This window comes from Dama dama, chromosome 25, assembly GCF_033118175.1.
Source record: "Dama dama isolate Ldn47 chromosome 25, ASM3311817v1, whole genome shotgun sequence".
Classification (NCBI taxonomy): Eukaryota; Metazoa; Chordata; class Mammalia; order Artiodactyla; family Cervidae; genus Dama; species Dama dama.
This window is the reverse complement of record NC_083705.1, coordinates 46,412,726-46,434,805: the sequence shown is the minus strand read 5'-3', so window position 1 is coordinate 46,434,805 and position 22,080 is coordinate 46,412,726. Positions and strand designations below refer to the sequence as shown.

The window sequence follows — 22,080 nt, the reverse complement described above, 5'->3', positions numbered from 1 at the left end:
ACCCCCTGGCCACAGTTTATATATATGCATATATATATATATATATATATATATATATATATATATATATATAGGTGTGTGCGCGCGTACAGTTTATGTATGTGTGTATGTGTGTGTGTTTGAACTTCGCCCCCGGCCACAGTTTGTGTGTGTGTGTGTGTGTTTGGCTGCACCTGGTCTTAGTTGCAGCACTCAGGATCTTCATTGCAGCCTGAGAAATCTAGTTCCCTGACCAGGGATTGAACCTGGGCCCTGTGCATTGGCAGTGCGGAGCCTTAGCCACTGGACCACCAAGGAAGTCACCGGCTACAGTTTTGAAAGTAGAGATTAGAAAGACAAATTAGTGAATCTTCCCTTCTAGTCTTTGGGTGGAGCATTAGTCAGAGACCTACTCAGGGCTCAGGTGGGAATGAGTGACTTTCTGCATGGTGAAATTAGGAGAGACTTGGTGAGTGCTAATGTTCATAAATAATTGCATTGCGTTTTTATTGGGTTTAAGCAACGGGGATAACCATAAGGGTTCAATTTAGAAAATAATATAAATCATTTTTTTCTTTTTTTGGCCATCAGTTTTCACTGTTTCCTCCATCAGTTAATGACAGCAATTAAAATAGATGCATGTGTTTTAGCTCTTTAACTAGGATCACCTACTAAATAGATGTCTCTAGGGACATGAAGAATTAACAAACACACTATTAGTGTGTTAGTTGTGAGAGCTGGTCATCTGCAAAAACAATATCTGACTTGAGTAGGAGATCACAGTTTCCATGATTCAGGAGATGTAAATGTGTTGGCTTAAGGGGTAGGAAAGATCAGAGATTGGGAGGTAATGTGGAGTAAAAATTAAACAATAGAAATTTAACTCAGGGATTTAATTTGGCAAATGTCTTTAATTTCTGCTTCCACCATTCATGAGTGTGTGTGTAGTCTATTTGTGGACTTAGGATGGGTTATATGTTTGGACAGTTTCAGTTTAATGCTAATAGCATCCAACAGAGGGAAAATAGAACAGACTTCTAAGAGTTTTCTTCCGAAGCTAATCTCACATGTGATTCTTGGTAGGAAGAAGATGCGAGCCAGCCCCATCCGCATCCCAACTGTCACCAATGATACCGACTGGGACTTCTGCTTCCATCTGTAAGTGCCACAGAGTCTTAGCATCACTTTCCACTGGCCTGAAGCACTGGGACCTTCACTTTTTTTAATATACGAAAAGATTTTGTTTTTCAGTGTTTACATTTTATGTTTTTTAAAAGTATGTTCAAATTTAGTAGACATTTTTATTAAATTTTTTTTTACTTTGTATTGAAGTATAACTAATTAACAGTGTTATGATAGTTTCAGGTGGACAGTGAAGGGACTCAGCCATACATATACATGTATCCATTCTCCCCCAAACTCAACTCTTCTCCCATTCAGGCTGCCGCATAACACTGAGCAGAGTTCCCTGTGTGACCTCCACTTAAGGCCAATCTTGGTGAGAAGCTTTGCATGCGTGTTATAGGGAAGATTGAGCTTCTGTGTTGTTTTCTAATCACAGTTCTGGACTTCCCTGGTGGCTCAGACGGTAAAGCATCTGTCTACAATGCAGGAGACCGGGGTTCAATCCCTGGGTCGGGAAGATTCCCTGGAGAAGGAAATGGCAACCCACTCCAGTACTCTTGCCTGGGAAATTCCATGGACGGAGGAGCCTGGTGCAGGCTACTGTCCATGGGCTCGCAAAGAGTTGGACATGACTGAGTGACTTCACTTTCACTTTCACCTGTGCAAGGGCTTCCCTGGTGGCTCAGTGGTAAAGAACCTGCCTGCCAGTGCAGGAGATGTGAGTTCAATCTCTGGTTTGGGAACATACCCTGGAGAAGGAAATGGCAATGCACCCCAGTATTCTTGCTGGGGATATCCCAGGGACAGAGGAGCCTAGCAGGGTACAGTCCATGGGGTCACAAAGAGTTGGAGAAGACTTAGTTGAAGCACGCACACGTGCAACCTGCGCAAGATGGAAAAGAAATGTTTTTTCCTAATTTAAGGGAGGTTTTAACTCTTTTTTACAAAGATAATTTTAACAAGATTGGTAAAGTCATGGAGAATTAAAAAGTTAATGAGCAAATTGAAATTGTTTCATGAAATAGTATTAGTCTCTCAGTCATGTCCAACTCTTTGCAACTGCATGGACTGTAACCCACCAGGCTTCTCTGTCCCTGGGATTCTTCAGAAAAGAATTCTGGAGTGAGTAGCTATTCTCTTCTTTAGGGGATCTTCCCAGCTCAGGGATAGAACCCAGGTCTCCCGTATTTCAGGCATATTCTTTACTGTCTGAGCTATCATGGAAGCCCTTCATGAAATAGACAATAAGTAAATTAAAATTTTTACATCATAGCAACTAATACTTATTGAGCAAATACTATGTGCCAGGCTCTGTTCTAAGTACTTTTATATTTTAACTCAATTAATTTCTTCAACAACTCTGTGAGGGAGGTACTGTAATTACCCCATTTTTTAGATGAAGAGTATAAATTAAAGAAAGGTTAGGCAGTTTGCCCAAAGTCACATAGCTAGTAAGTGTTGTTCAAACTGGGCAGTGTGACTTCCGAGTCTATTCTTTAACCACTTCTCTATACCAGGGCTTTTCAACCTTGACATTATTGACATTTTGGATTAGATAATTATTTGTTGTGGGGCTATCTTGTGCATTGTAACATCCTTGGCCTTTACCTATGAGATGTCAGTAGCTCCACCCCAGTTGTGACAAGCAAAGTTATCTCCTGACATTGCCAAATATCCCCTGGGAGCAATATCACCCTTGGTTGAGAACCATTGCTGTATACCAATGCTATCAAGTAGAAATACAATGCTAGCCAAAAATCTAATATTAAATTTTAAGTCACCATATTAAAAAAAAAGAAACAGGTAAATGTAAATACTATATATATATATAATATTATATAAAATAGTTAAGTATTTTTCTTCATATTAAGTCTTTAAAATTCGGTGTGTATTTTACACTGCAGCAGATCTCAGTTCAGGCCAGCTACATTTCATGTGCTTAATAGCCAAGTGTGTCTAGTGGTTAACATGTTAGTATAATTCATTCTGTACCATCTTATAAAATATTTTAAGGATTATATAACTATAAAAATTGAAGTTAAAAATGTAGAGTTCAGGGATTTTTCTGGTGGTCCAGTGGTTAAGAATCTGTGTTTCAGTGCAGGGGAAATGGGTTCAAACCCTGGTCTGGAAACTAAGATCCCACATGCCCTGCAGAGCAACTGAGTCCACTCACCACAACTGGAGAGCTTATGCACCAAAACGAAAGATCCTGCATGATGCAATGAAGAACCTGCATGCTGCAACTAAGACCCAATGTAGCCAAATAATAAAATAAGTATTTTTTTTAAAAAAGAAAAAATGTTGAGTGCATAGTAGAGTATCTTGGAAATAGTCAGATAATTCATATCTAATTTTACTAGTAAGAATTCATATTTATGATGGCAATATATAGAATAAGTTAGAGACCTAGCAAGGCAGATCATTCATTTAACTGGCCTAATCTTTATATATATATATATATATATATGTATATATATATATATATATGTTTGGGTTTTTTTTTGGTCATGTAGCACAGGGGATCTTAGTTCCCAAACCAGGAATCAAACCAGCTTCCTTTGCATTGGAAGTGCAGAGCCTTACCCATTGGACCACCAGGGAAATCCCTGGCCTAATCTTTTTATTCTGACTATCCTCTGAGATATCTATCTGGTCAGTTTTCTCCAGGTATCTTTCTTACCTTTCACAGCAACAAATTCAAAGCTAGTTCAGAGCTTTGCAGTCTCAAGTCATTTATCAAGACTTGAACGTTTCTTCTTCCTTTGAGGCCCTGCTATTAAAGCTTAGGCTTATTGTTTTTAATATTGAAAGAAAGTTAATAATATTTTTGGTGACCCCAATAGATTGAACTTCTGCTCCAGGTATATGAAATATGCAGCCTAAGCAAGGTCTTCTGTTGAGGGACTAAGTTTTCTTTCTGTGAGTTTCTTGAGTTAGGCTCTCTTGCCACAGATTTCCTCTATCATCAGTCTTTTTCAGGCATCTTAAAGACCTTACACTTCCTTTTTCCATTCATTTGTTCATCATTAAATAAGCAGTTATTTTTTCCTACTGTGACCCAGGTATCAGGGTTTCTTAGAAAGAAATGAGACTCAGTCCCAGCCCAGGTGGATTTTACTTACTAGGAAGCAAAGAAGTCTCAGAAACAAAACAAATTTTGAAAAAGACTATAGTGTGATTTGCACTATAGTCGAAGTTGGAGGAAACTTTCGCAAGCCTGTAGAGGGTGTTTGTACTGCTACTCCAGTGTGATATTTCCAGCAGAGGTGACACTCCATTTGGGTCTTGGGAGAGTATGGAATTCACCAGGCAGAGATCAGGCAAGTTTAACTCCTATTTCCCAATGTCATGGCTCCGCCAGGCTTCTCTCCCTTTTCCATTGAGTTTTTGCACGTCGTCTGAAAGCACACTTGTGTTTGGGCTGAGGGCAGTCCTGCCGGGGCCTGGGCCTGGGCCTGGGCCTAAAGCAATGTTGCTGCCCTGTCCACATGGTTTACCCACATGCCTAAATAAATATAGGTTATTTAGAACAGAACTCTGGATGGATATTAACATGTCATTTATTCGAACCTGGTGTAAAAGGTTACATTTGACATTTATTTTCCTTCTAAATTTTCTCCTTTTTGTATTCTTGCAGGGAGCATTCATTACTTATCTAATTAGTGGAAAAGGAAGATAAAATTTATTTTGAAAACTATGCAGTTGTTGAGCTTTTAAAAGCTGTCATGAATACAAAGGTGATTCTTTTGGGGAACTTACTTCTAATTAAAATTTCTGCTGTTCCTCTTAAGATCTTAGAATTCTATTTCTTCTGGATCACTTTATGATTTTTCTGGTAGAGTTAGGATATGGTTACCTCTTATGTTAACATAGGATTCACTCTTTGGACTTTATCACATCAATTACCCATTCATAATTATGTTTAGCACTGAAATCTGAGATTTACGTTGTCTGTGTGTATGCATGTGTATGTGTGTGTTAGGGGTGGGGCAGGGGTGCTGGGGAAGAGGGAGAAGATTTTTCAACCCACTCAGCTCTTTCTTCAACACGTTTTTGGTTTATTGTTTTTTTTCTCCTAATAATTGAAAAGGTCATTTCTCTCCTGAATCTGCACTTGACCCAGTGTGCGTTCCCCTCCCTTCTCCTTGGTGGAACTACATCCTCTTTAGTTACGGTTTATATTGAAGCTTTTAAAAAATTTGAAAGAGGACATGTGAAGTTCCAACCTCAAAATGTTAGTTCCCTTGAGCTTATTTCACTGTGTCCATTTTTGCCCCTGGTTTGGATCAGAATTTAGAACACTAGGAATCTTGGAGATGTTCCAATTCAACATCCTGAAGTCATGGAGCTCATAAAATAATAATAGCTAATGTTAAAAGAGCACTTACTAAATAGCAGGCACTGTGCTAAGTGATTTATGAGTATTACCTGACTTAATCCCATAACCTCATCAGGTGAGTGAGTGTATTGACTTCATTTTACAGAGAAACAAATTAATAACTTCAGGTCTTATGGTTGGTAAGCCACAGAGTTACAGCTGAGTGGGTAGTTCAACAAATCTGTTTTGTTTGAACCACTACATTGCTGTTCTAATTCTGGGTTTTGCAGGTGAAATGAGTTTGCTACTTGGCTTTATTCTTCAGGTCTGTTTTAAAGATCATATCCCCAGCCCCAAGTTGGGAGGGCTCTGTCCTTCAGTGCCATGTTGTTTGAGATATGCAAAGGTCAAACCTCACTCCATGTCCCTCTCTAGTACCCACAGGTCCCAGCAAACCAAGATCCCAGAACATCAGCGAACAGATGAGTCATCTCCCACTAGTGGATCTGAAGAGAGTGAGGAAGACACCAAAGCCAAGGAGAAGGCCATAGACTGTATGTCTCATCCCAAAGAGAAATTGGCCCAATCCCAGAAGAAAATAGCTCAGCTGATTAAGGGGAAAAAGGTAAAATAAAAATTCACAAGGATTTCCCTTTTCAAATGGAAATTTCCATGTCCATGAAGGCCATGAAGTGAAGGAAGGTGTTAATATTTCTGTATAAGTGGGAGAGAATAGAGCAGAGCATAGTTGGTAGCCAGCCCACCTTCCAGCTCCACACATGGGTCACTAAATACTTCCTTGGAGTATTTGTGCTCTTGGCTTTAAACTGAAAATTGATGTTGGGTCTTCCTGTTGCTGTTTGGTTCTTTTAATTAACAAACAGTTTTTGATTTCTCTTGAAAGGTTTCAGGATAATATCTTTTGGGTAACAAGAAGTCCAGGATAGTGAGGCAAGAGACTGAGAACAAGGGTAGCCAGGCGCAGTCTAGGCTCAGGCCTAGCAAGGATATGGTAAGATGCCTGTGGTTACAGTGGAATCCTAAGGAAACCAAAGGACAGGAAGTGGGTGGTAGCAGCAGAGGTCAGGGAGTCCAGGTATCCATTTCCAAGAGCAAAGCCAGGACTTGGGAACTACGGCCTCAGAGCAAATGTTTAGCAGGAGTGTTCAAAGTCCAAGAACATGAGACAGCCTGTCAGTGACCCTCGTGATTAACACACAGGCACCAGCCTGCTCCCAGAGCATTATTTATCAACAAAGAATTCTTATGCTGACTTACTGACTTCCTAGCCGTTCCCAAACAAGGGGAAAAGTACTTGTGTGAAAGTCTGCAGATGGCTTAGGAAAGGCTGAGAGGCATCTCAGAAGACAACAGAAGTTGATACTTCCCTGGATGGATATATCTGTAAATTTACCTGTGTAAACTACCCAGAAACTTGGAAAGGACCATCATCCTGACCCATTAGTATTTCATGAGCCTAGGCTAGAATGATCAGTTCTAGAAAGACAAGTACCAATTGCTGTGGAATGTAAGTGTGAACTTCTAAGATTTGACAGCTCCTAGACCACTTTGGATAACGACAGAGATTGAGATTTAGGAGTTAAATCTAGCCCACCCCAGTTCTCACCGCCCTGAAGGACAGGAGGGTTGGTGGTGCAGTGGCAACGCTGGGCTGACCTCTGGAGCCCATATTGGTTGCTTGTGTCCCCAGGACAGGAAGTGTGGGGACGGATGAATACACGATGTCCAGAGCCAGGAAAGGACTCAAGGTGTTGGACTCCCATTCTAGGTATTTTTTATGGTATTATGCTTCCTCCTTGGAATAGAACTTAGTACTTAGTGTGCGGTTGGCCCATGAAGAACACTCACATGTTCTAACCGAATGGCTGTTTTTAAAGCATGAGGGAAAATGTCCCTCTAACATTGTTTGCCTCTGTGTGTTTGAGCTGAGAGGGATGAAGTCTAAGGTGAGGAAGGATGTGGGGGTCGCGGGGGTCAGAAGAGAACAGTCCTTAGACTTCCTCTGTGTTACTCTGTAAGGATATTACAGTCAGATAATACAGAACAGATTCAGATCCCTTTGATATTGACTCACTTTCCTCTAGAGTAATTCTGTAAGGTGAGTGGTATAGATCTCTAAGTAGAAAAGGAAGCTGGGACTCAGGGTGTTCTTGCCCTAAACCTCACAGTCAGTAAATGTCAGGATCAAGATCAAAATTCCTGGATCAAAATAAGTGCCTGACTTTGTCAATCAGTGCAGCTACCTGGTGACCATGTATGTAAAGTTACTGACATCTGTGCGTTAAAGATGTAAGTCTGTGATTTCGAGAGCTCTGCCCATCAGTTCTACAGGGCCAGGGACTCTTTTCCCCCACCCCATCCTTATCTTTGCCAGTAGAGAGATGATTTATTCAGCAAGTGCTGAATGAGTGGCCTCCTCTGTGCATGGAGCATACAGTAGTGAATTTGAGGAGTAAACTGTTCTTGGGGAACCTATTTTCTATTTGGGGAGACAGATCATAGGCAGAAAATTTTAGTTAATGGAATATCAGAGAGGTAAATGACATGAAGGAAAAAATTAAAATTGGTAATGGGGTATAGTAAGTGATGGGGTGAGAGGCTGTTTTAGATAAAGTGACCAAGGAAGGCCTCTCTGGGGTGAACAAAATGAAAATGACACAAGAGGGTAATGATCTGTGAGAGTGTCCCAGGCTGGGCAACAGCAGGTGTACAAGCCCTGAGCTAGAAAGTAGTTCACTGTATTCAGGAACATCAGATATATTTTAAAATCCTATGATCATAAATAATAATAAAAATTAGAAGAAGGAGAAAAAGATGGAGGAGGAGAAGAAAAAGAATGATAAGCTCCTAGCTACTTGGTCACCACTGGTGGGTGCTAGTGAATGAACTCATTATTTGGAAAGCTGGTAAATTAAGGGAAAGATTAAAGTATATATCCTATCCTTCTGATATGAGCTGTACTGTTGGGTAACCAAGAAGTAGATGAGGGGAGATTTCATTTTTATAAAGTTAGTCCAGTTAACAGATGAAGAAGGAATGATTGAATTAGGATATCATCATTCTATTATCTTTTATAGATTTATTCATACAGTTGTGACTTCATCAGCAAGAGACAAGCAAAGGTTAGGTGTCTTCTGATGGTAGAACATATGAAGTAGTTTTGCTTGGGTAAAAAAAAGCTAAAGGTAACCAAACTTCTAAATCCAATGACCAATATAAAGGCAGAATGGAGGATGGAAGGACATGTTGAGTAACACCATAAGGATGCAGTCAATCCAGTTTCCATCTTTGGGAAACACTATAAATCAAGTAACTCAGTTTCTTCCATAAATAATTTTCAATGAAAAGAATTAGAAATAAAGGTGGAACCCATGGATTAAAGGAGACTCAGGAGATAGATCTCAGTATTTGGACAATCAAACTGCAAAATATGAGGTAATTATTAGATATATGGGAGTAGGTTGCCGGGGTCCAGCCCCAGCAGGATCCAGGGGAACCCTCAGGATGAACGGCGTCAGCGAATGAGAGAGAGAAAGAGACCAGACTAGGATATGCAGCAGAGTCTGGCAGTTGCTTTATTTTTCACCGTAGCCTTTATACCCTAAGTTGGTACATTTCTAAGGGGCAGATAAGCATACAGACTTAGTTTAACATTATATCAGCTTGTCCTTCACGAAACCAGGTGTTCTCTGTATATTTTTTGTTTATGAGAGTCTTTTCCCATAGATTTTTTGTACATTATCTTCTGGCCTTGAGGTTAGCAGAAAACAGAAAAGTGGCAGTCTCATGATACAGCAGGTTGCAACATAATAGAAATACAATCCTGTTAACATAAAAGTCAGTCTTTTTGCAGAAATTCTCAGCTAAATTTATCTAAAAAGTTTAGCACACAAAGACTCCACGGCTCTGGTGAGGGAGCCCCTGTTTAGCACTCCTGGTTAAAATTTACAGTTATCTTATTGTTTTTACACTAGGGCTAAACTCTTATTTTTCTAGATCTCCAACTATATTAACAATAGTTTCCACTGCACAACCTCAGCACATTAACATCAATCAAACATTGATCTAATAACCACTTTTAAAACAATATTTTTTGTATTCTCTAATAGGGCTTCCTCACCCCCCAAAGGGCTCTGTGCCTATTAGGGCCCTTTTTATGGTTAATCTCTATGTATAATATCTTTTGGCTTTCAGGCCTGTTGACAATTTATGCCTTGCACCTGGTATAACTTTAAGCAACTTCAGTAGCCGACCCTGTCTTTTTTGTGGTTAATCTATTTTTTTTTTCTATTAGGTGTCATCTCCATGGGAATTAGATAGGATTACATTTTTACAGAACAGAAACGCAAAGGATTGCAAAAACAGCAGATATGGCACAAAACAGGCTCTTAGTCTAAAAGTTAACTACCTGCAAGAAGTCACCAGCTAATCTCTATCTAAACTATTTTCTATTAGGCACATTTGTGGCTATAATATTTGTGGAGCTTTTCTCACCCCGAGAAGGGGCCTATGCTTAATAGTTTCTTTTGTTAGCATACTGTGCTTAGGATGTTTAGAACAATCATGAGCATTTTTTGCAATGAGAGCACATATTTATCAAACAAGCCAGAATGCCAGCAAAAGGGTTTGAATTGAAGCATTTTCTTCATCCCTGGCCCCTTCATAGGGTACCAGCGTCTAGGAGATTTATTAATTAGGGTTTTAAGTTGGTCTTTATTTAGTGAAAGAGGAGCAGGAGAGCTCTCGGCAGGCAACACAAGAATTCGCAGCAGGGCAAACAAGAACAACGGCAGAAAAGGGGGGAGGATACAGGGTGGGGTAGAGGCCGAGGCCAATCTGGAGGGTCCCTTATCTTAGACAGCCTTTCCTGTCAGGTTTTTTCCTCATGACCTCGTCATGGATGGGATCCCGGACGGCCTTGCCTGTCCGGTATTTTCTTCATGACCTCGTCACGGGCGGGACCTCCCATAACGGCTCCCGGCAGTAGGTATTTGATAGCAAGGAATCATTGTTAATATTTTGGTGTGATAATGATTTTGTGATTCTGTTGGTTTGGCCCAAAAAGTTCATTCGGGTTTTCCCTGAGATGTTGCAGAAAAACCCAAACGAACTATCTGGCCAATCCAGTATTTCTAAGTCCATATCTTTTGGAGGTACTTATGAAATATGAGATGACTTAGTATCTTGGATTTGCTTCAGAGCCATAGAGGGAGAAGGTGAGTACATGTGGAGCGTAGATATGAAACAAAATTGACCATGAGTAGTTACTTGAGGCAGCTAAGTGAGTCATTGTCCATTCCGTTTTTGCATACTGTTAAAATTTTTCACAGTGAGAGGTGAAAATAAGTCCCTCTGGCTGTGATGTAGAAAGTTAACTTTGCGGGGGCAGGGGTGGAGGCAGTAGAAGGGGCTGAGGTCACCCAGGTCATAGGTGAGGGTGGCTTGGCCTGGGTATGCATGGCAGGAATGAAGAGAAGAGCTTAGCTTCAGGCCTTAGTAGTAAGGTGGAGCTAACAGGACTTGATGGGTTGGTTGTGGGATGGGAAGCAGGGAGGAGGGAAAAAGATGACAGTGGATGCAGTCCTGCATTCCTGTGATGAGATGCGGGCCAGGGATTTTCCTCTTTTCCAGAAAGCATGATGACTTGCTTGCTCTCTGCAGAACATTGAAGCAAATAAGGAGCTGATTCGCTGTGTCATCCTTTCTCGGATTATTTTTGGGGAAGAACACTGGAAATGTGCACAGGCTTTGGCCACCCTGGCTTATGGCTACCTGACACTGAGAGGTACTCTGTTTCCCAGTTGGGTGTGGGTGGGTAAACCATTGCTGAGCAAACACAACTGCAGTGGGGGTGGGGATGACCAGGGGAGGATCCATCCTGTCCCCAGCGCACAGCTTGTCAAGAGAAGGGAAAGCCCATGGGTGAGGCAGGCAGTAGGATGGGGGTCTTAAGAGGTAAAAATAATAATGAAGGAAAGAAGGCAGAGGGCAGAAGACTGAAGGACAAAATGGGGTAGAGGAAGCGGAGCCAGTGAGGAGATAGAAGAATCAGGAAGGGCCAACTCAGGGAAGCCAAGGGAGAAGAAGGCATTTCAAAAGAAGCTCAGTGTGATTTCAGCAGGTTCTGATGGCGGAGAGAAGTCAAATGGGGTGAAGGCTGAAGAGAGACCCGTGGATTTGTCCATCAACAAGTCATTGACAGTTAGTATGGCACCAACAAGTAAACTGCTTGGGCCCTGGGAGAGCCCAGATTCAGGAAGACAATTTAGGAAACTGTTTCTGAAATTCTGACTGGAGGTGAGGGCAACTTGAAACCAAGAGGAAGGTACCAGAAGCATGTGAGGGGGATGTTGTCTGAACTGAGGGAAGGTAGACGCAGCCCCCCTTTCTTCAGAAAGATTACTGAGTGGGTCTGTGGAAGGAGGTTGGGCTTCATCTTCTGAAGTCAACACTTTCTATGAGCAGCCCCAGTAGACCTTGAGTTTTGCTTTTCCAGTTAGATTCCAAGCTGACTCAAGACAGGTAAGCAAGTCATGTCACAAAAGACGCTGGGAGCACTGCCCTCTTTTCCCTGACTCACAGTTCTTCCCGCCACATGAATGGGCAGCCACATTTGAGTCATAGGTTGGAGGGGGGAAAAGTTTTCCTGTAAAGGAAGGTCTTTTTTTTTTTTTTTTTCCATTTATTTTTATTAGTTGGAGGCTAATTACTTTACAATATTGTAATGGTTTTTGTCATACATTAACATGAATCAGCCATGGATTTACATGTATTCCCCATCCCGATCCCCCCTCCCACCTCCCTTTCCACCCGATTCCTCTGGGTCTTCCCAGTGCACCAGGCCTGAGCACTTGTCTCATGCATCCAGCCTGGGCTGGTGATCTGTTTCACCCTAGAAAATATACAGGTTTCGATGCTGTTCTCTCGAAACATCCCACCCTCGCCTTCTCCCACAGAGTCCAAAATTCTGTTCTGTACATCTGTGTCTCTTTTTCTGTTTTACATATAGGGTTATCGTTACCATCTTTCTAAATTCCATATATATGCATTAGTATACTGTGTTGGTCTTTATCTTTCTGGCTTACTTCACTCTGTGTGATGGGCTCCAGTTTCATCTATCTCATTAGAACTGATTCAAATGAATTCTTTTTAATGGCTGAGTAATATTCCATGGTGTATATGTACCACAGCTTCCTTATCCATTTGTCTGCTGATGGGCATCTAGGTTGCTTCCATGTCCTGGCTATTATAGACAGTGCTGCAATGAACATTGGGGTGCACGTGTCTCTTTCAGATCTGGTTTCCTCGGTGTGTATGCCCAGAAGTGGAATTGCTGGGTCATATGGCAGTTCTATTTCTAGTTTTTTAAGGAATCTCCACACTGTTCTCCATAGCAGCTGTACTAGTTTGCATTCCCACCAACAGTGAAAGAGGGTTCCCTTTTCTCCACACCCTCTCCAGCATTTATTGCTTGTAGACTTTTGGATAGCAGCCATCCTGACTGGTGTGTAATGGTACCTCATTGTGGTTTTGATTTGCATTTCTCTGATAATGAGTGATATTGAGCATCTTTTCATGTGTTTGTTAGCCATCTGTATATCTTCTTTGGAGAAATGTCTGTTTAGTTCTTTGGCCCATTTTTTGATTGGGTCATTTATTTTTCTGGAAGTGAGCTTCAGGAGTTGCTTGTATATTTTTGAGATTAATCCTTTGTCTGTTGCTTCGTTTGCTATTATTTTTTCCCAATGTGAGGGCTGTCTTTTCACCTTGCTTATAGTTAAGGAAGGTCTTTTTGTGTGTTTGTTTTTTCTTGATGGGGAAACCAACTTCCTGGTTAAGTGTCCACATAATATAATAGTGCTCAACCTTGCACCCAGACTTTCTGAAGCCTAGCCTAGAATTTTTCTAGGTTATGATCATGACCTTTCCTTGAGAATAGCCCAGGGTCTTTTATTTCAAGTATAGGCTTTACCCAATTTCTTCACTTTAACTTTTTTAAAAAGTCTGTGGTCCTTCAAATAAAATAACAAAAGCTTTGAAAAATCACAAACCTTCAAGAGGGATGAAGTGCTTACTGAATTCCACTTAGTTTTGTTGTCATTAGTTCTGCAACTGCTTTAAAATGGACAGAATTTATGAGCCAGGCTTCCATGTAGGCAGAACATATGCATCTGTGCATGCTCATGCCTCGCTGCACATGTCCGTGTTTTATGGCCAGCAGACCTGCCTGCCTCATTTCCCTGGGAGCCTTTTCCGGTACTGGGGGAAGGGCTTCAAGCCAGAAGACTGATTTCTCTCAATAAACAGTCTTGCAGTATTTAATGAGACATTTGTATATAGGAGATGCTGTGAAGAGGACTCTGGGAACTATAAGGTACAGAAGGCACAGTCGTGGCCTTTAGAGAACTTACAACCATGTAGAAGGTGAGCTACACATAGACAACTATGATAAGAAGGCACCAGAAGGCAGATGCTATGTGACTGGTTTAAATACAGGGCTTTGGGGATGCTGTTGTTCAATTGCTAAGTTGTGTCCGACTCTTTCTGACCCTATGGACTGTAGCATGCCAGGCTTCCCTGTCCTTCACCATCTTCCAGAGTTTGCTCAAACTCATGTCCATTGAGTCAGTGATGCCATCCAACCATCTCATCCCCTGTTATCCCCTTCTCCTCCTGCCTTCAATCTTTCCCAGCGTCAGGGTCTTTTCCAGTGAGTCAGCTTTTCACATCAGGTAGCCAAAGGATTGAAGCTTCAGCTTCAGCATCAGTCCTTCCAGTGAATATTCAGGACTGGTTTTCTTTAGGATTGACCGTTTTGATTTTCTTGCTGTCCAAGGGACCTTCCAAGAGTCTTCTCTAGCACCATAGTTCAAAAGCATCAATTCTTTAGCACTCAGTCTTCTTTATGATCCAACTCTCACATCTGAATATGACTACTGAGAAAACCATAGCTTTGACTAGATGGACCTTGGGGTCATTGGGTGAAATCATTCCTTGCTGAAGGTAGTTAGTGATAGATTCAGGAAGAGATGCCGTTCAAGAAGGCTCTTTGAAAAATGTCTGGGGTTGGGTGGGCAGAGGACGGGGTGGACATTTCTGATGAATAACAAAGCCTGGGGAGAGGCCTGGAGATGGGAAGGTGCAATGTGTGTTTAGAAAGCAATCAGCAGCCTGGCTTTCTACACTGAGGACTGCTTAGGTGAGCCGGGAAAGGGCACCTGGGGGCAGGCTGAAGAACTAGTCCTTTGTTTGGTAAACAAGGAGGACTAGTAGAAATTTTCTAGCAAGTGGTGAATAAATAAAAGTGGGCCTGTGGGAAGGTCAGTTTAGCAATGATAACTAGAGTGGAAGCCATCTCATCTAGCTGTTAACATCTAGATGTAAATTCAGGCTGATGACAGGGCCATAAGTGAGAAGGTAAGGATTTGAGAGTCTGTGATACAGATACCCTTACCTTTTGAGCCAGAAATCCCACTTCTGGGACTCTTTCCTGAATCTACAGTTATAACCTGGATGAGACAGTTTGGCTGAGATTATTCTTTGCAGCACTGTTTATGATAATAAAAGATTGGAAACAACCAAGTATACCCATGAATCACTCATATGTACAGTGGGGGTATGCAGTCTTAGAAAGGGCACGAGGAAGTTGTGTCTACAACCAGGGAGGGATCTCCTGATACATCTTTAGGCGACAGAGAATGCACCATGCCGGACGGTGTTTGTAACCTGCCTCTTTCTGGGTGAGAAGGACGGGAGAGAAATGAGAATATGTGCTTATGTTCCCATAAAGAAATACTGAAGGAAACAGAAGAAGGAAAAGTTACCTAGAGGTTGCTTGTGGTAAATGAGGATAAAAGTGGAAGTGAGATCTCTCAACATTTACCTTTGCATAAAATTTTGACTTTTGAACCATGGGTATGTACTGCCTATTCCAAAAGACTGTGAAGGAAGAATTGGCAAGACATGGCACTGGATTTGGGTTTGAGGAAAAGTGAGGCCCCAAAATGACCGTGAAGTTTCAGGCCTCTCAAGATGCCACTGTCAGAGACAAGCAGATCAGGAAAGAAAGTGGAGTGGAAGAGGAAATGTGGATCTGGTTTTTGATATACTGATTTTGAGTTGCAATAGCAAAAGCCACAAGTATGTTTTAACTAGGTGCTAGAAAACTGGGACCAGAACTTGGAAAGAAAGGAAGGGAATCATAAGCATGGAGGAATATTTGAGACCAGAAATAGGGAGGGGCTAAGCATGAAGGCCAAGGTTGAAGTTATAGGAGTTGATAAAACTTCTGGGAGGAAAGAGAGAAGAAAAGGAAGAAGTGAAAAGACAGGTCCTTGGAGAATGGACACATTTATGGGAGGGAACAGGGGACCCTGGCAGAGTGAGCAATGTCAGAGGTTTATCAAGGAGAATCAAGTTAGTGCAGTACCTTGGAAGCCAAGAGGAGAAGCCAGCAGCCAGGGTGTCTAATGCTGCCATGAGATGGGGGTGCAAGAAACCGTGAACACACTGATTCAGTAGGATGCCTTTGGGGACCTCACAAGAACCTGCAGAAGGGTTGGAGCAGAAGCCAGATCCCAGGAGTGAGGGCAAGGCACAGGGGCCAGCAGTCTAGACTATGTATGTCACATCCTGCATAGTTAAAGTGATGTGGGGTAATAGAGGGTAGTTAGGGAAGGCAGAAAGGTCACATGAAATTTATAAGAGGAGGAGACTTGGGAAGATTTCTCGCAGTGAGGAAGGAGCCAGGTAGAGAGTTTGAAGGTTTTAAAAATAGAGCAATGGATGCGATGAGTCCATAAGTCAATACGAGAGAACACAAGGCCTTTGCAAAGCAGAGTATAAAAGGCTGTGGGCTGGTAAAATAGAGTAAGGGGACACTCGAAGTGGAACTCTGTCACCAGCTGACCCGATGAGAACCGTCCTGAGGCTAGGGCTTCCGTGGTTGAGAGAAGGGCAGGTGGAGAACAACGGGGTGGCCGGTCACCTTGTTACCGCTATTTCCAAGTGTTTAGGAGGAAATAGTAATGTGAACAGGCAGTTTCCTGAGGCTTTTCCTATTTTTAATGAAGCAATGAATTAATCTGTTAGCCTGTTTTTACTGGGGCCTTTCCAAGTATATGGGGCTCTATTATAAGTTCTGCAAAACACCAAAAAAGAAGTATAAGTCATGAACCCTACCTTCTCTGTCTAGTTGGTTAAAAAAAAAAACAAAAAAAAAAAACTGGTATAGGAACAAAAAGAAATGATAAAAAACCCAGGTGATCAGACCTTCAGGAAGCCTAGTACCTATCTTAAGTGAGTGTGCATTTGAGAAGGCAGTCTTTTATAGAGATGCTGTTAGCAGCTTTATGAAGAATGTCCAGTGTATGTAAGGACAAGTATAATAAATTGCTTAAGAGGTACGGACCCTGGTAGTAATGATAATAATGGCTAATATTTATTTAAACTCATTTCCCACCAGTGTGCCAAGCACTGTTTAGTCCTTTTTCATGAATTAAATGAATCCTTGCAACAACCATACAAGTTAGGAGGTATTTTCATTGCCATCTTATAGATGAATAGACTAAAGTACAGGTAGATTAAGTAACTCATTCAGGTAGTGGCTAAGCTGACTTCTGTACCTGGAAGTCTGGCCCTAGACCCTGCTCTCTTAATCACTACTGTGAGAACTTCCTAAATATAGGTGATGTTCTAAGGTGACAAAGGCTGAGGAGCTCTGAACAGATTGTCTGTGGCCTGAGTCAGAGTAACAGACATCAGTGGTGGAATCTTATCCCAAATTAAAGAGAAATGACTGATACATTGGGTGAACAATCTCCGGACCCCTTTCCCAGTTTATCAGTATGTGCTTGTGATTTCTGAGTCTCAGGCTTCAGAAGCAGGTCTTGCTGCTGCCCTTTCACTTCTGTAGCTGCTGCATTCCTGGTGCAGGGAGAAGGTTGGTGTCCTTGGCTTGGGAAAGCAAGTAAAGGAAACTGACTTGGTCTCAGAGCAGATGTTGGAACTGGGGAGTTGGGACTCGGAGTTAGGGAACAAGGTCACTGATCTGTGAGTATCCTCTGGAGAGAGAGGAAATGAATCTTACATGTACACGTATATGCAGATGCTATTTTTCCACAAAAGAGGGTGTTCTTGTAATTATGAAAAAGCAAATTCTTTTTAAAGCATTAGATTCTGACTCATCGTATTTTTTGTCATCCTGAATTTTCTCGTGTAGGGAATGTTATAAAAATATTATCACAGAGTGACATTTTTTAAATTTATTTTATTTATTTGGCTGCATTGTGTCTTAGCCATGGCGCATGGGATCTTTGTTGCATCATGCAGGATCTTTCATTGCTGTTCGAGGATTCTCCAGTCATGGCGCTGGGCTCCAGTAGTTGCACTGTGTGGTCTTAGTTGATCCATGAAATGTGGGATCTTAGTTTCCTGACCAGGGATTGAACCCATGTCCCCTGCATTCCAAGGTGGATTCTTAACTGCTAGACCACCAGGGAAGTCCCAGAGTGAGATTTTTTTTTTAAAAACAAAAAAAGGACTTTTTTCATACTTGGAAACTTTAGAAAAAACATTTGTCTGAAACTATAGTCTCTAAACTCTTGAGAATTAGCTTCCTTAGCACTAAAAAAGCTTTGTGTGCTCTCCATAAATATGTATTTATTATAAACTATGTACAATGGTATTAAATATTATGTAATATAAATATTCATTAAAATGGAAATGAACAAATACTTTTTTTAAAAAAAGAGAGAAGTTTTTATCCCCTCCACACACCCTAATGGCATCTTGCATACCCAAGAGGGTATACACATCCCACTTTGGAGACCAGAGTGCATTCTGGGAAGAGTAAAGGAGTCATTTTTCTTTTTTTTTTTTAAGGAGTCATTTTTCTTTAGGGCTGAACTTTCAAGTTTAATGAGCTGTTTAGTTCAATTTACTTAAGGCCCACTGGTCAGGAGCTCTGCTTTTTCATCAGAAAGACCACAATGCAGTGAAGGGGAGACAAGAAACTATATAATTAACTAGCTGATGCATTTAGAGAAAGTGTTCCCTTGGGGATTTCACAAGCAGCGCTGGGCCCCCAGGGCTGGGGTGTGGGGCTGGGGGGGAGACTTGCAAAGCCTCAGAACAACTTCAGGATTTGTTTCTCATTTAGGAGCCCAGGAGCAGTGTTGTGCTGATCCGGGAGTGGTTTTCAGTGGCTCATCCAGTTTCACTTTGCTTCTTCCTCTACACCCAGGGAAGCATCTAAATGTGGTTCCTGCTCTCATTACTGACATACTCCCAAGGGCCCAGCTGGTTGTGGAAAGCAAACTATTTGATAAAACGACTCTCAGTTTCCTAGTTAGTTGTCTCAGTCTGATTACCTGGCAGAGTTTTCTGTTGCCGGTACCTTCTCAGGACCTGTAAAGACTCCCTGTCACCCCGTAGATCAAGTCCAGCCTCCTCGTCTTGGCATCTAAGACTCCATTTTCCCCATCCGATTCATATCTTCCATGTCTTTCAATTTAAACCTCCCTTTAGTCAGACTGGTCTTCTCACAGCCTTCCCTATTATTCCAGCACATGTGTGTGCGCGCGCGTGCGCGCACACACACACACACGTTCTGTCTTTTTGGCCTCAGGCTGTTTCCTCCTAGTGGAAACCCTTTCTCATTCTTCTCCATCAGTCACACACACACACACACACACACACACACACACACACACACGTTCTGTCTTTTTGGCCTCAGGCTGTTTCTTCCAAGTGGAAACCCTTTCTCATTCTTCTCCATCAGTCACACACACACACACACACACACACACACACACACACACACACACACGTTCTGTCTTTTTGGCCTCAGGCTGTTTCCTCCTAGTGGAAACCCTTTCTCATTCTTCTCCTTCAGTCACACACACACACACACACACACACACACACACACACACACACACACGTTCTGTCTTTTTGGCCTCAGGCTGTTTCCTCCTAGTGGAAACCCTTTCTCATTCTTCTCCATCAGTCACACACACACACACACACACACACACACACACACACACACACACGTTCTGTCTTTTTGGCCTCAGGCTGTTTCCTCCTAGTGGAAACCCTTTCTCATTCTTCTCCATCAGTCACACACACACACACACACACACACACACACACACACACACACACGTTCTGTCTTTTTGGCCTCAGACTGTTTCTTCCAAGTGGAAACCCTTTCTCATTCTTCTCCATCAGTCACACACACACACACACACACACACACACACACACACACACACGTTCTGTCTTTTTGGCCTCAGGCTGTTTCTTCCAAGTGGAAACCCTTTCTCATTCTTCTCCATCAGTCACACACACACACACACACACACACACACACACACGCACGTTCTGTCTTTTTGGCCTCAGGCTGTTTCTTTCAAGTGGAAACCCTTTCTCATTCTTCTCCATCAGTCACACACACACACACACACACACACACACACACGTTCTGTCTTTTTGGCCTCAGGCTGTTTCTTCCAAGTGGAAACCCTTTCTCATTCTTCTCCATCAGTCACACACACACACACACGTTCTGTCTTTTTGGCCTCAGGCTGTTTCTTCCAAGTGGAAACCCTTTCTCATTCTTCTCCATCAGTCACACACACACACACACACACACACACACACACACACACACACGTTCTGTCTTTTTGTCCTCAGGCTGTTTCTTCCAAGTGGAAACCCTTTCTCATTCTTCTCCATCAGTCACACACACAAACACACACACACACACACACACACACACACACACGTTCTGTCTTTTTGGCCTCAGGCTGTTTCTTCCAAGTGGAAACCCTTTCTCATTCTTCTCCATCAGTCACACACACACACACACACACACACACACACAGAGGTTCTGTCTTTTTGGCCTCAGGCTGTTTCCTCCTAGTGGAAACCCTTTCTCATTCTTCTCCATCAGTTGCACACACACACACACACACACACACACACACGTTCTGTCTTTTTGGCCTCAGGCTGTTTCCTCCTAGTGGAAACCCTTTCTCATTCTTCTCCATCAGTCAGAACCTACCTACTCTTCAGGAAGGAGAAGAGTCCCACTTCCTGCATAAAGACTTTATTAACTCACTGTTTCTCTAAGTGTGGTCCTCAGAGAGCCTATATCAGTATCACCTAAGATAGCTGTTATAAATCTGAGCCCTTGGTTCTCCCCTTAGAACTTGTGAACTGTAACTACTGGAGGCCCAGGACTCTGCACTGTAACAGGTGCTTTCAATGCAATTTGAGGACCCCTGTCATCTGGTAACTTGAGATCCATTTTTCTCTTCCATTTGAGACCTACAGAAAGGGCATTTCTGAGTGTTCTAACAAAGACTTCTTGGCTTCTGGGTCCCTTTTAGGGCTCTTTCAGATAAACCATGTTCTCATTGTTGCAATTCATTAAGAAGGACCTACACATTTGGAACATATGAGGGCTTTAGGCTTCCAAAGCAAGTCCTTTAAATCACCTCTAATGCTGCTGACTGCACTGCACTGTGAAGGCAGCTCCAAAGGCCAGTGCTGGGTGCTGTGCTTAGGAGCTCAGTCATGTCCGACTCTCTGCGACACCATGGACTGTAGCCCACCAGGCTCTTCTGTCCATGGAGATTCTCCAAGGAAGATTCTGCAAGTACTGGAGTGTGTTGCCATGTCCTCCTCCAGGGGAATCTTCCCGACCCAGGGATAGAACCCAGGTCTCCTGTATTGCAGGCAGATTCTTTACCCTCTGCGTCACCAGGGAATCCTAAGAATACTGGAGTGGGTAGCCTATCCCTTCTCCAGGGGAGCTTCCCAACCCAGGAATCAAACTGGGGTCTCCTGCATTGCAGGCAGATTCTTTACCAACTCAGCTATCAGGGAAGCCCCCCATGGGCCAGAGGGAGAGCAAACTGGGGGCTAGGGTGGGAGGGGCAAGTCAAAAGCACAGCGGGCCTCCTTCTGTGGCAGGGTGATATGTTTCCCAGACCTCGGGTCTGCGGGGAGGAGAGCTGTGCCAGCCATGGGTGGTCCTCAGGAGGGCAGAGGAGAAGGCTTCGGTGTTCCCTGCTGGCCTTTCTCTTTTCTCCAGGGTTCCCCTTATCCATCAGAGATCACTGGACATGAGCTGGGGGGAAAGATGAGGAAATAGTTCTATAACCTGAACACTCCCAAGTCTCCCTCTGTTAACTGGACTAATTCCAGTTCAAATAAGTGCCTCAGGAACATCAGCCTTTAGTTAGAAAACAAGGGGAAACATGCCCCATATTCTGTCTTGTGGGGTGTTGGCATCCCTTTTGTCTTCTTTCTCTAGAGAGGGGCCTCACTGCATTAGAAATTAGATCCTGTGTGTGTGACCAATTAGTATCAACAATTTCATCTTGGATTGAAAAAAAAAATCCCCAGATGGAAGTAATTGTATTCATAAGCCCCTGTCTTTATAGAATCCCTTTTCCAGCAAGCTCAAAGCATGCACTCTGGTGGCATAACCCAGTTCATTTCTGGACTGTCTCCATGTGTTTGGTAAAAGGGCAGCTGCTGTAATTTTGTTGTCATTTCACATTTGGGGGATGGAGAAGCTCTGTGGGTTGAAAAAGTCACATGGCATTAGCAAGCGATTGAGA

At 42.5% G+C, this 22,080-nt stretch overlaps 1 protein-coding gene across 1 annotated transcript in view; it reads left to right on the top strand.

Moving 5' to 3' along the window:
* TTC23L (tetratricopeptide repeat domain 23 like) overlaps nt 1-22,080 on the top strand; it is a 75,041-nt gene that overhangs the window by 507 nt on the left and 52,454 nt on the right. The window contains exons 2-4 of the mRNA XM_061129249.1: nt 1,063-1,137; nt 5,861-6,050; nt 11,108-11,231. Of these exons, the coding sequence (XP_060985232.1) occupies nt 1,070-1,137; nt 5,861-6,050; nt 11,108-11,231 (382 nt within the window). The 5' untranslated portion in view covers nt 1,063-1,069. The remainder of the gene's footprint in view (nt 1-1,062; nt 1,138-5,860; nt 6,051-11,107; nt 11,232-22,080) is intronic.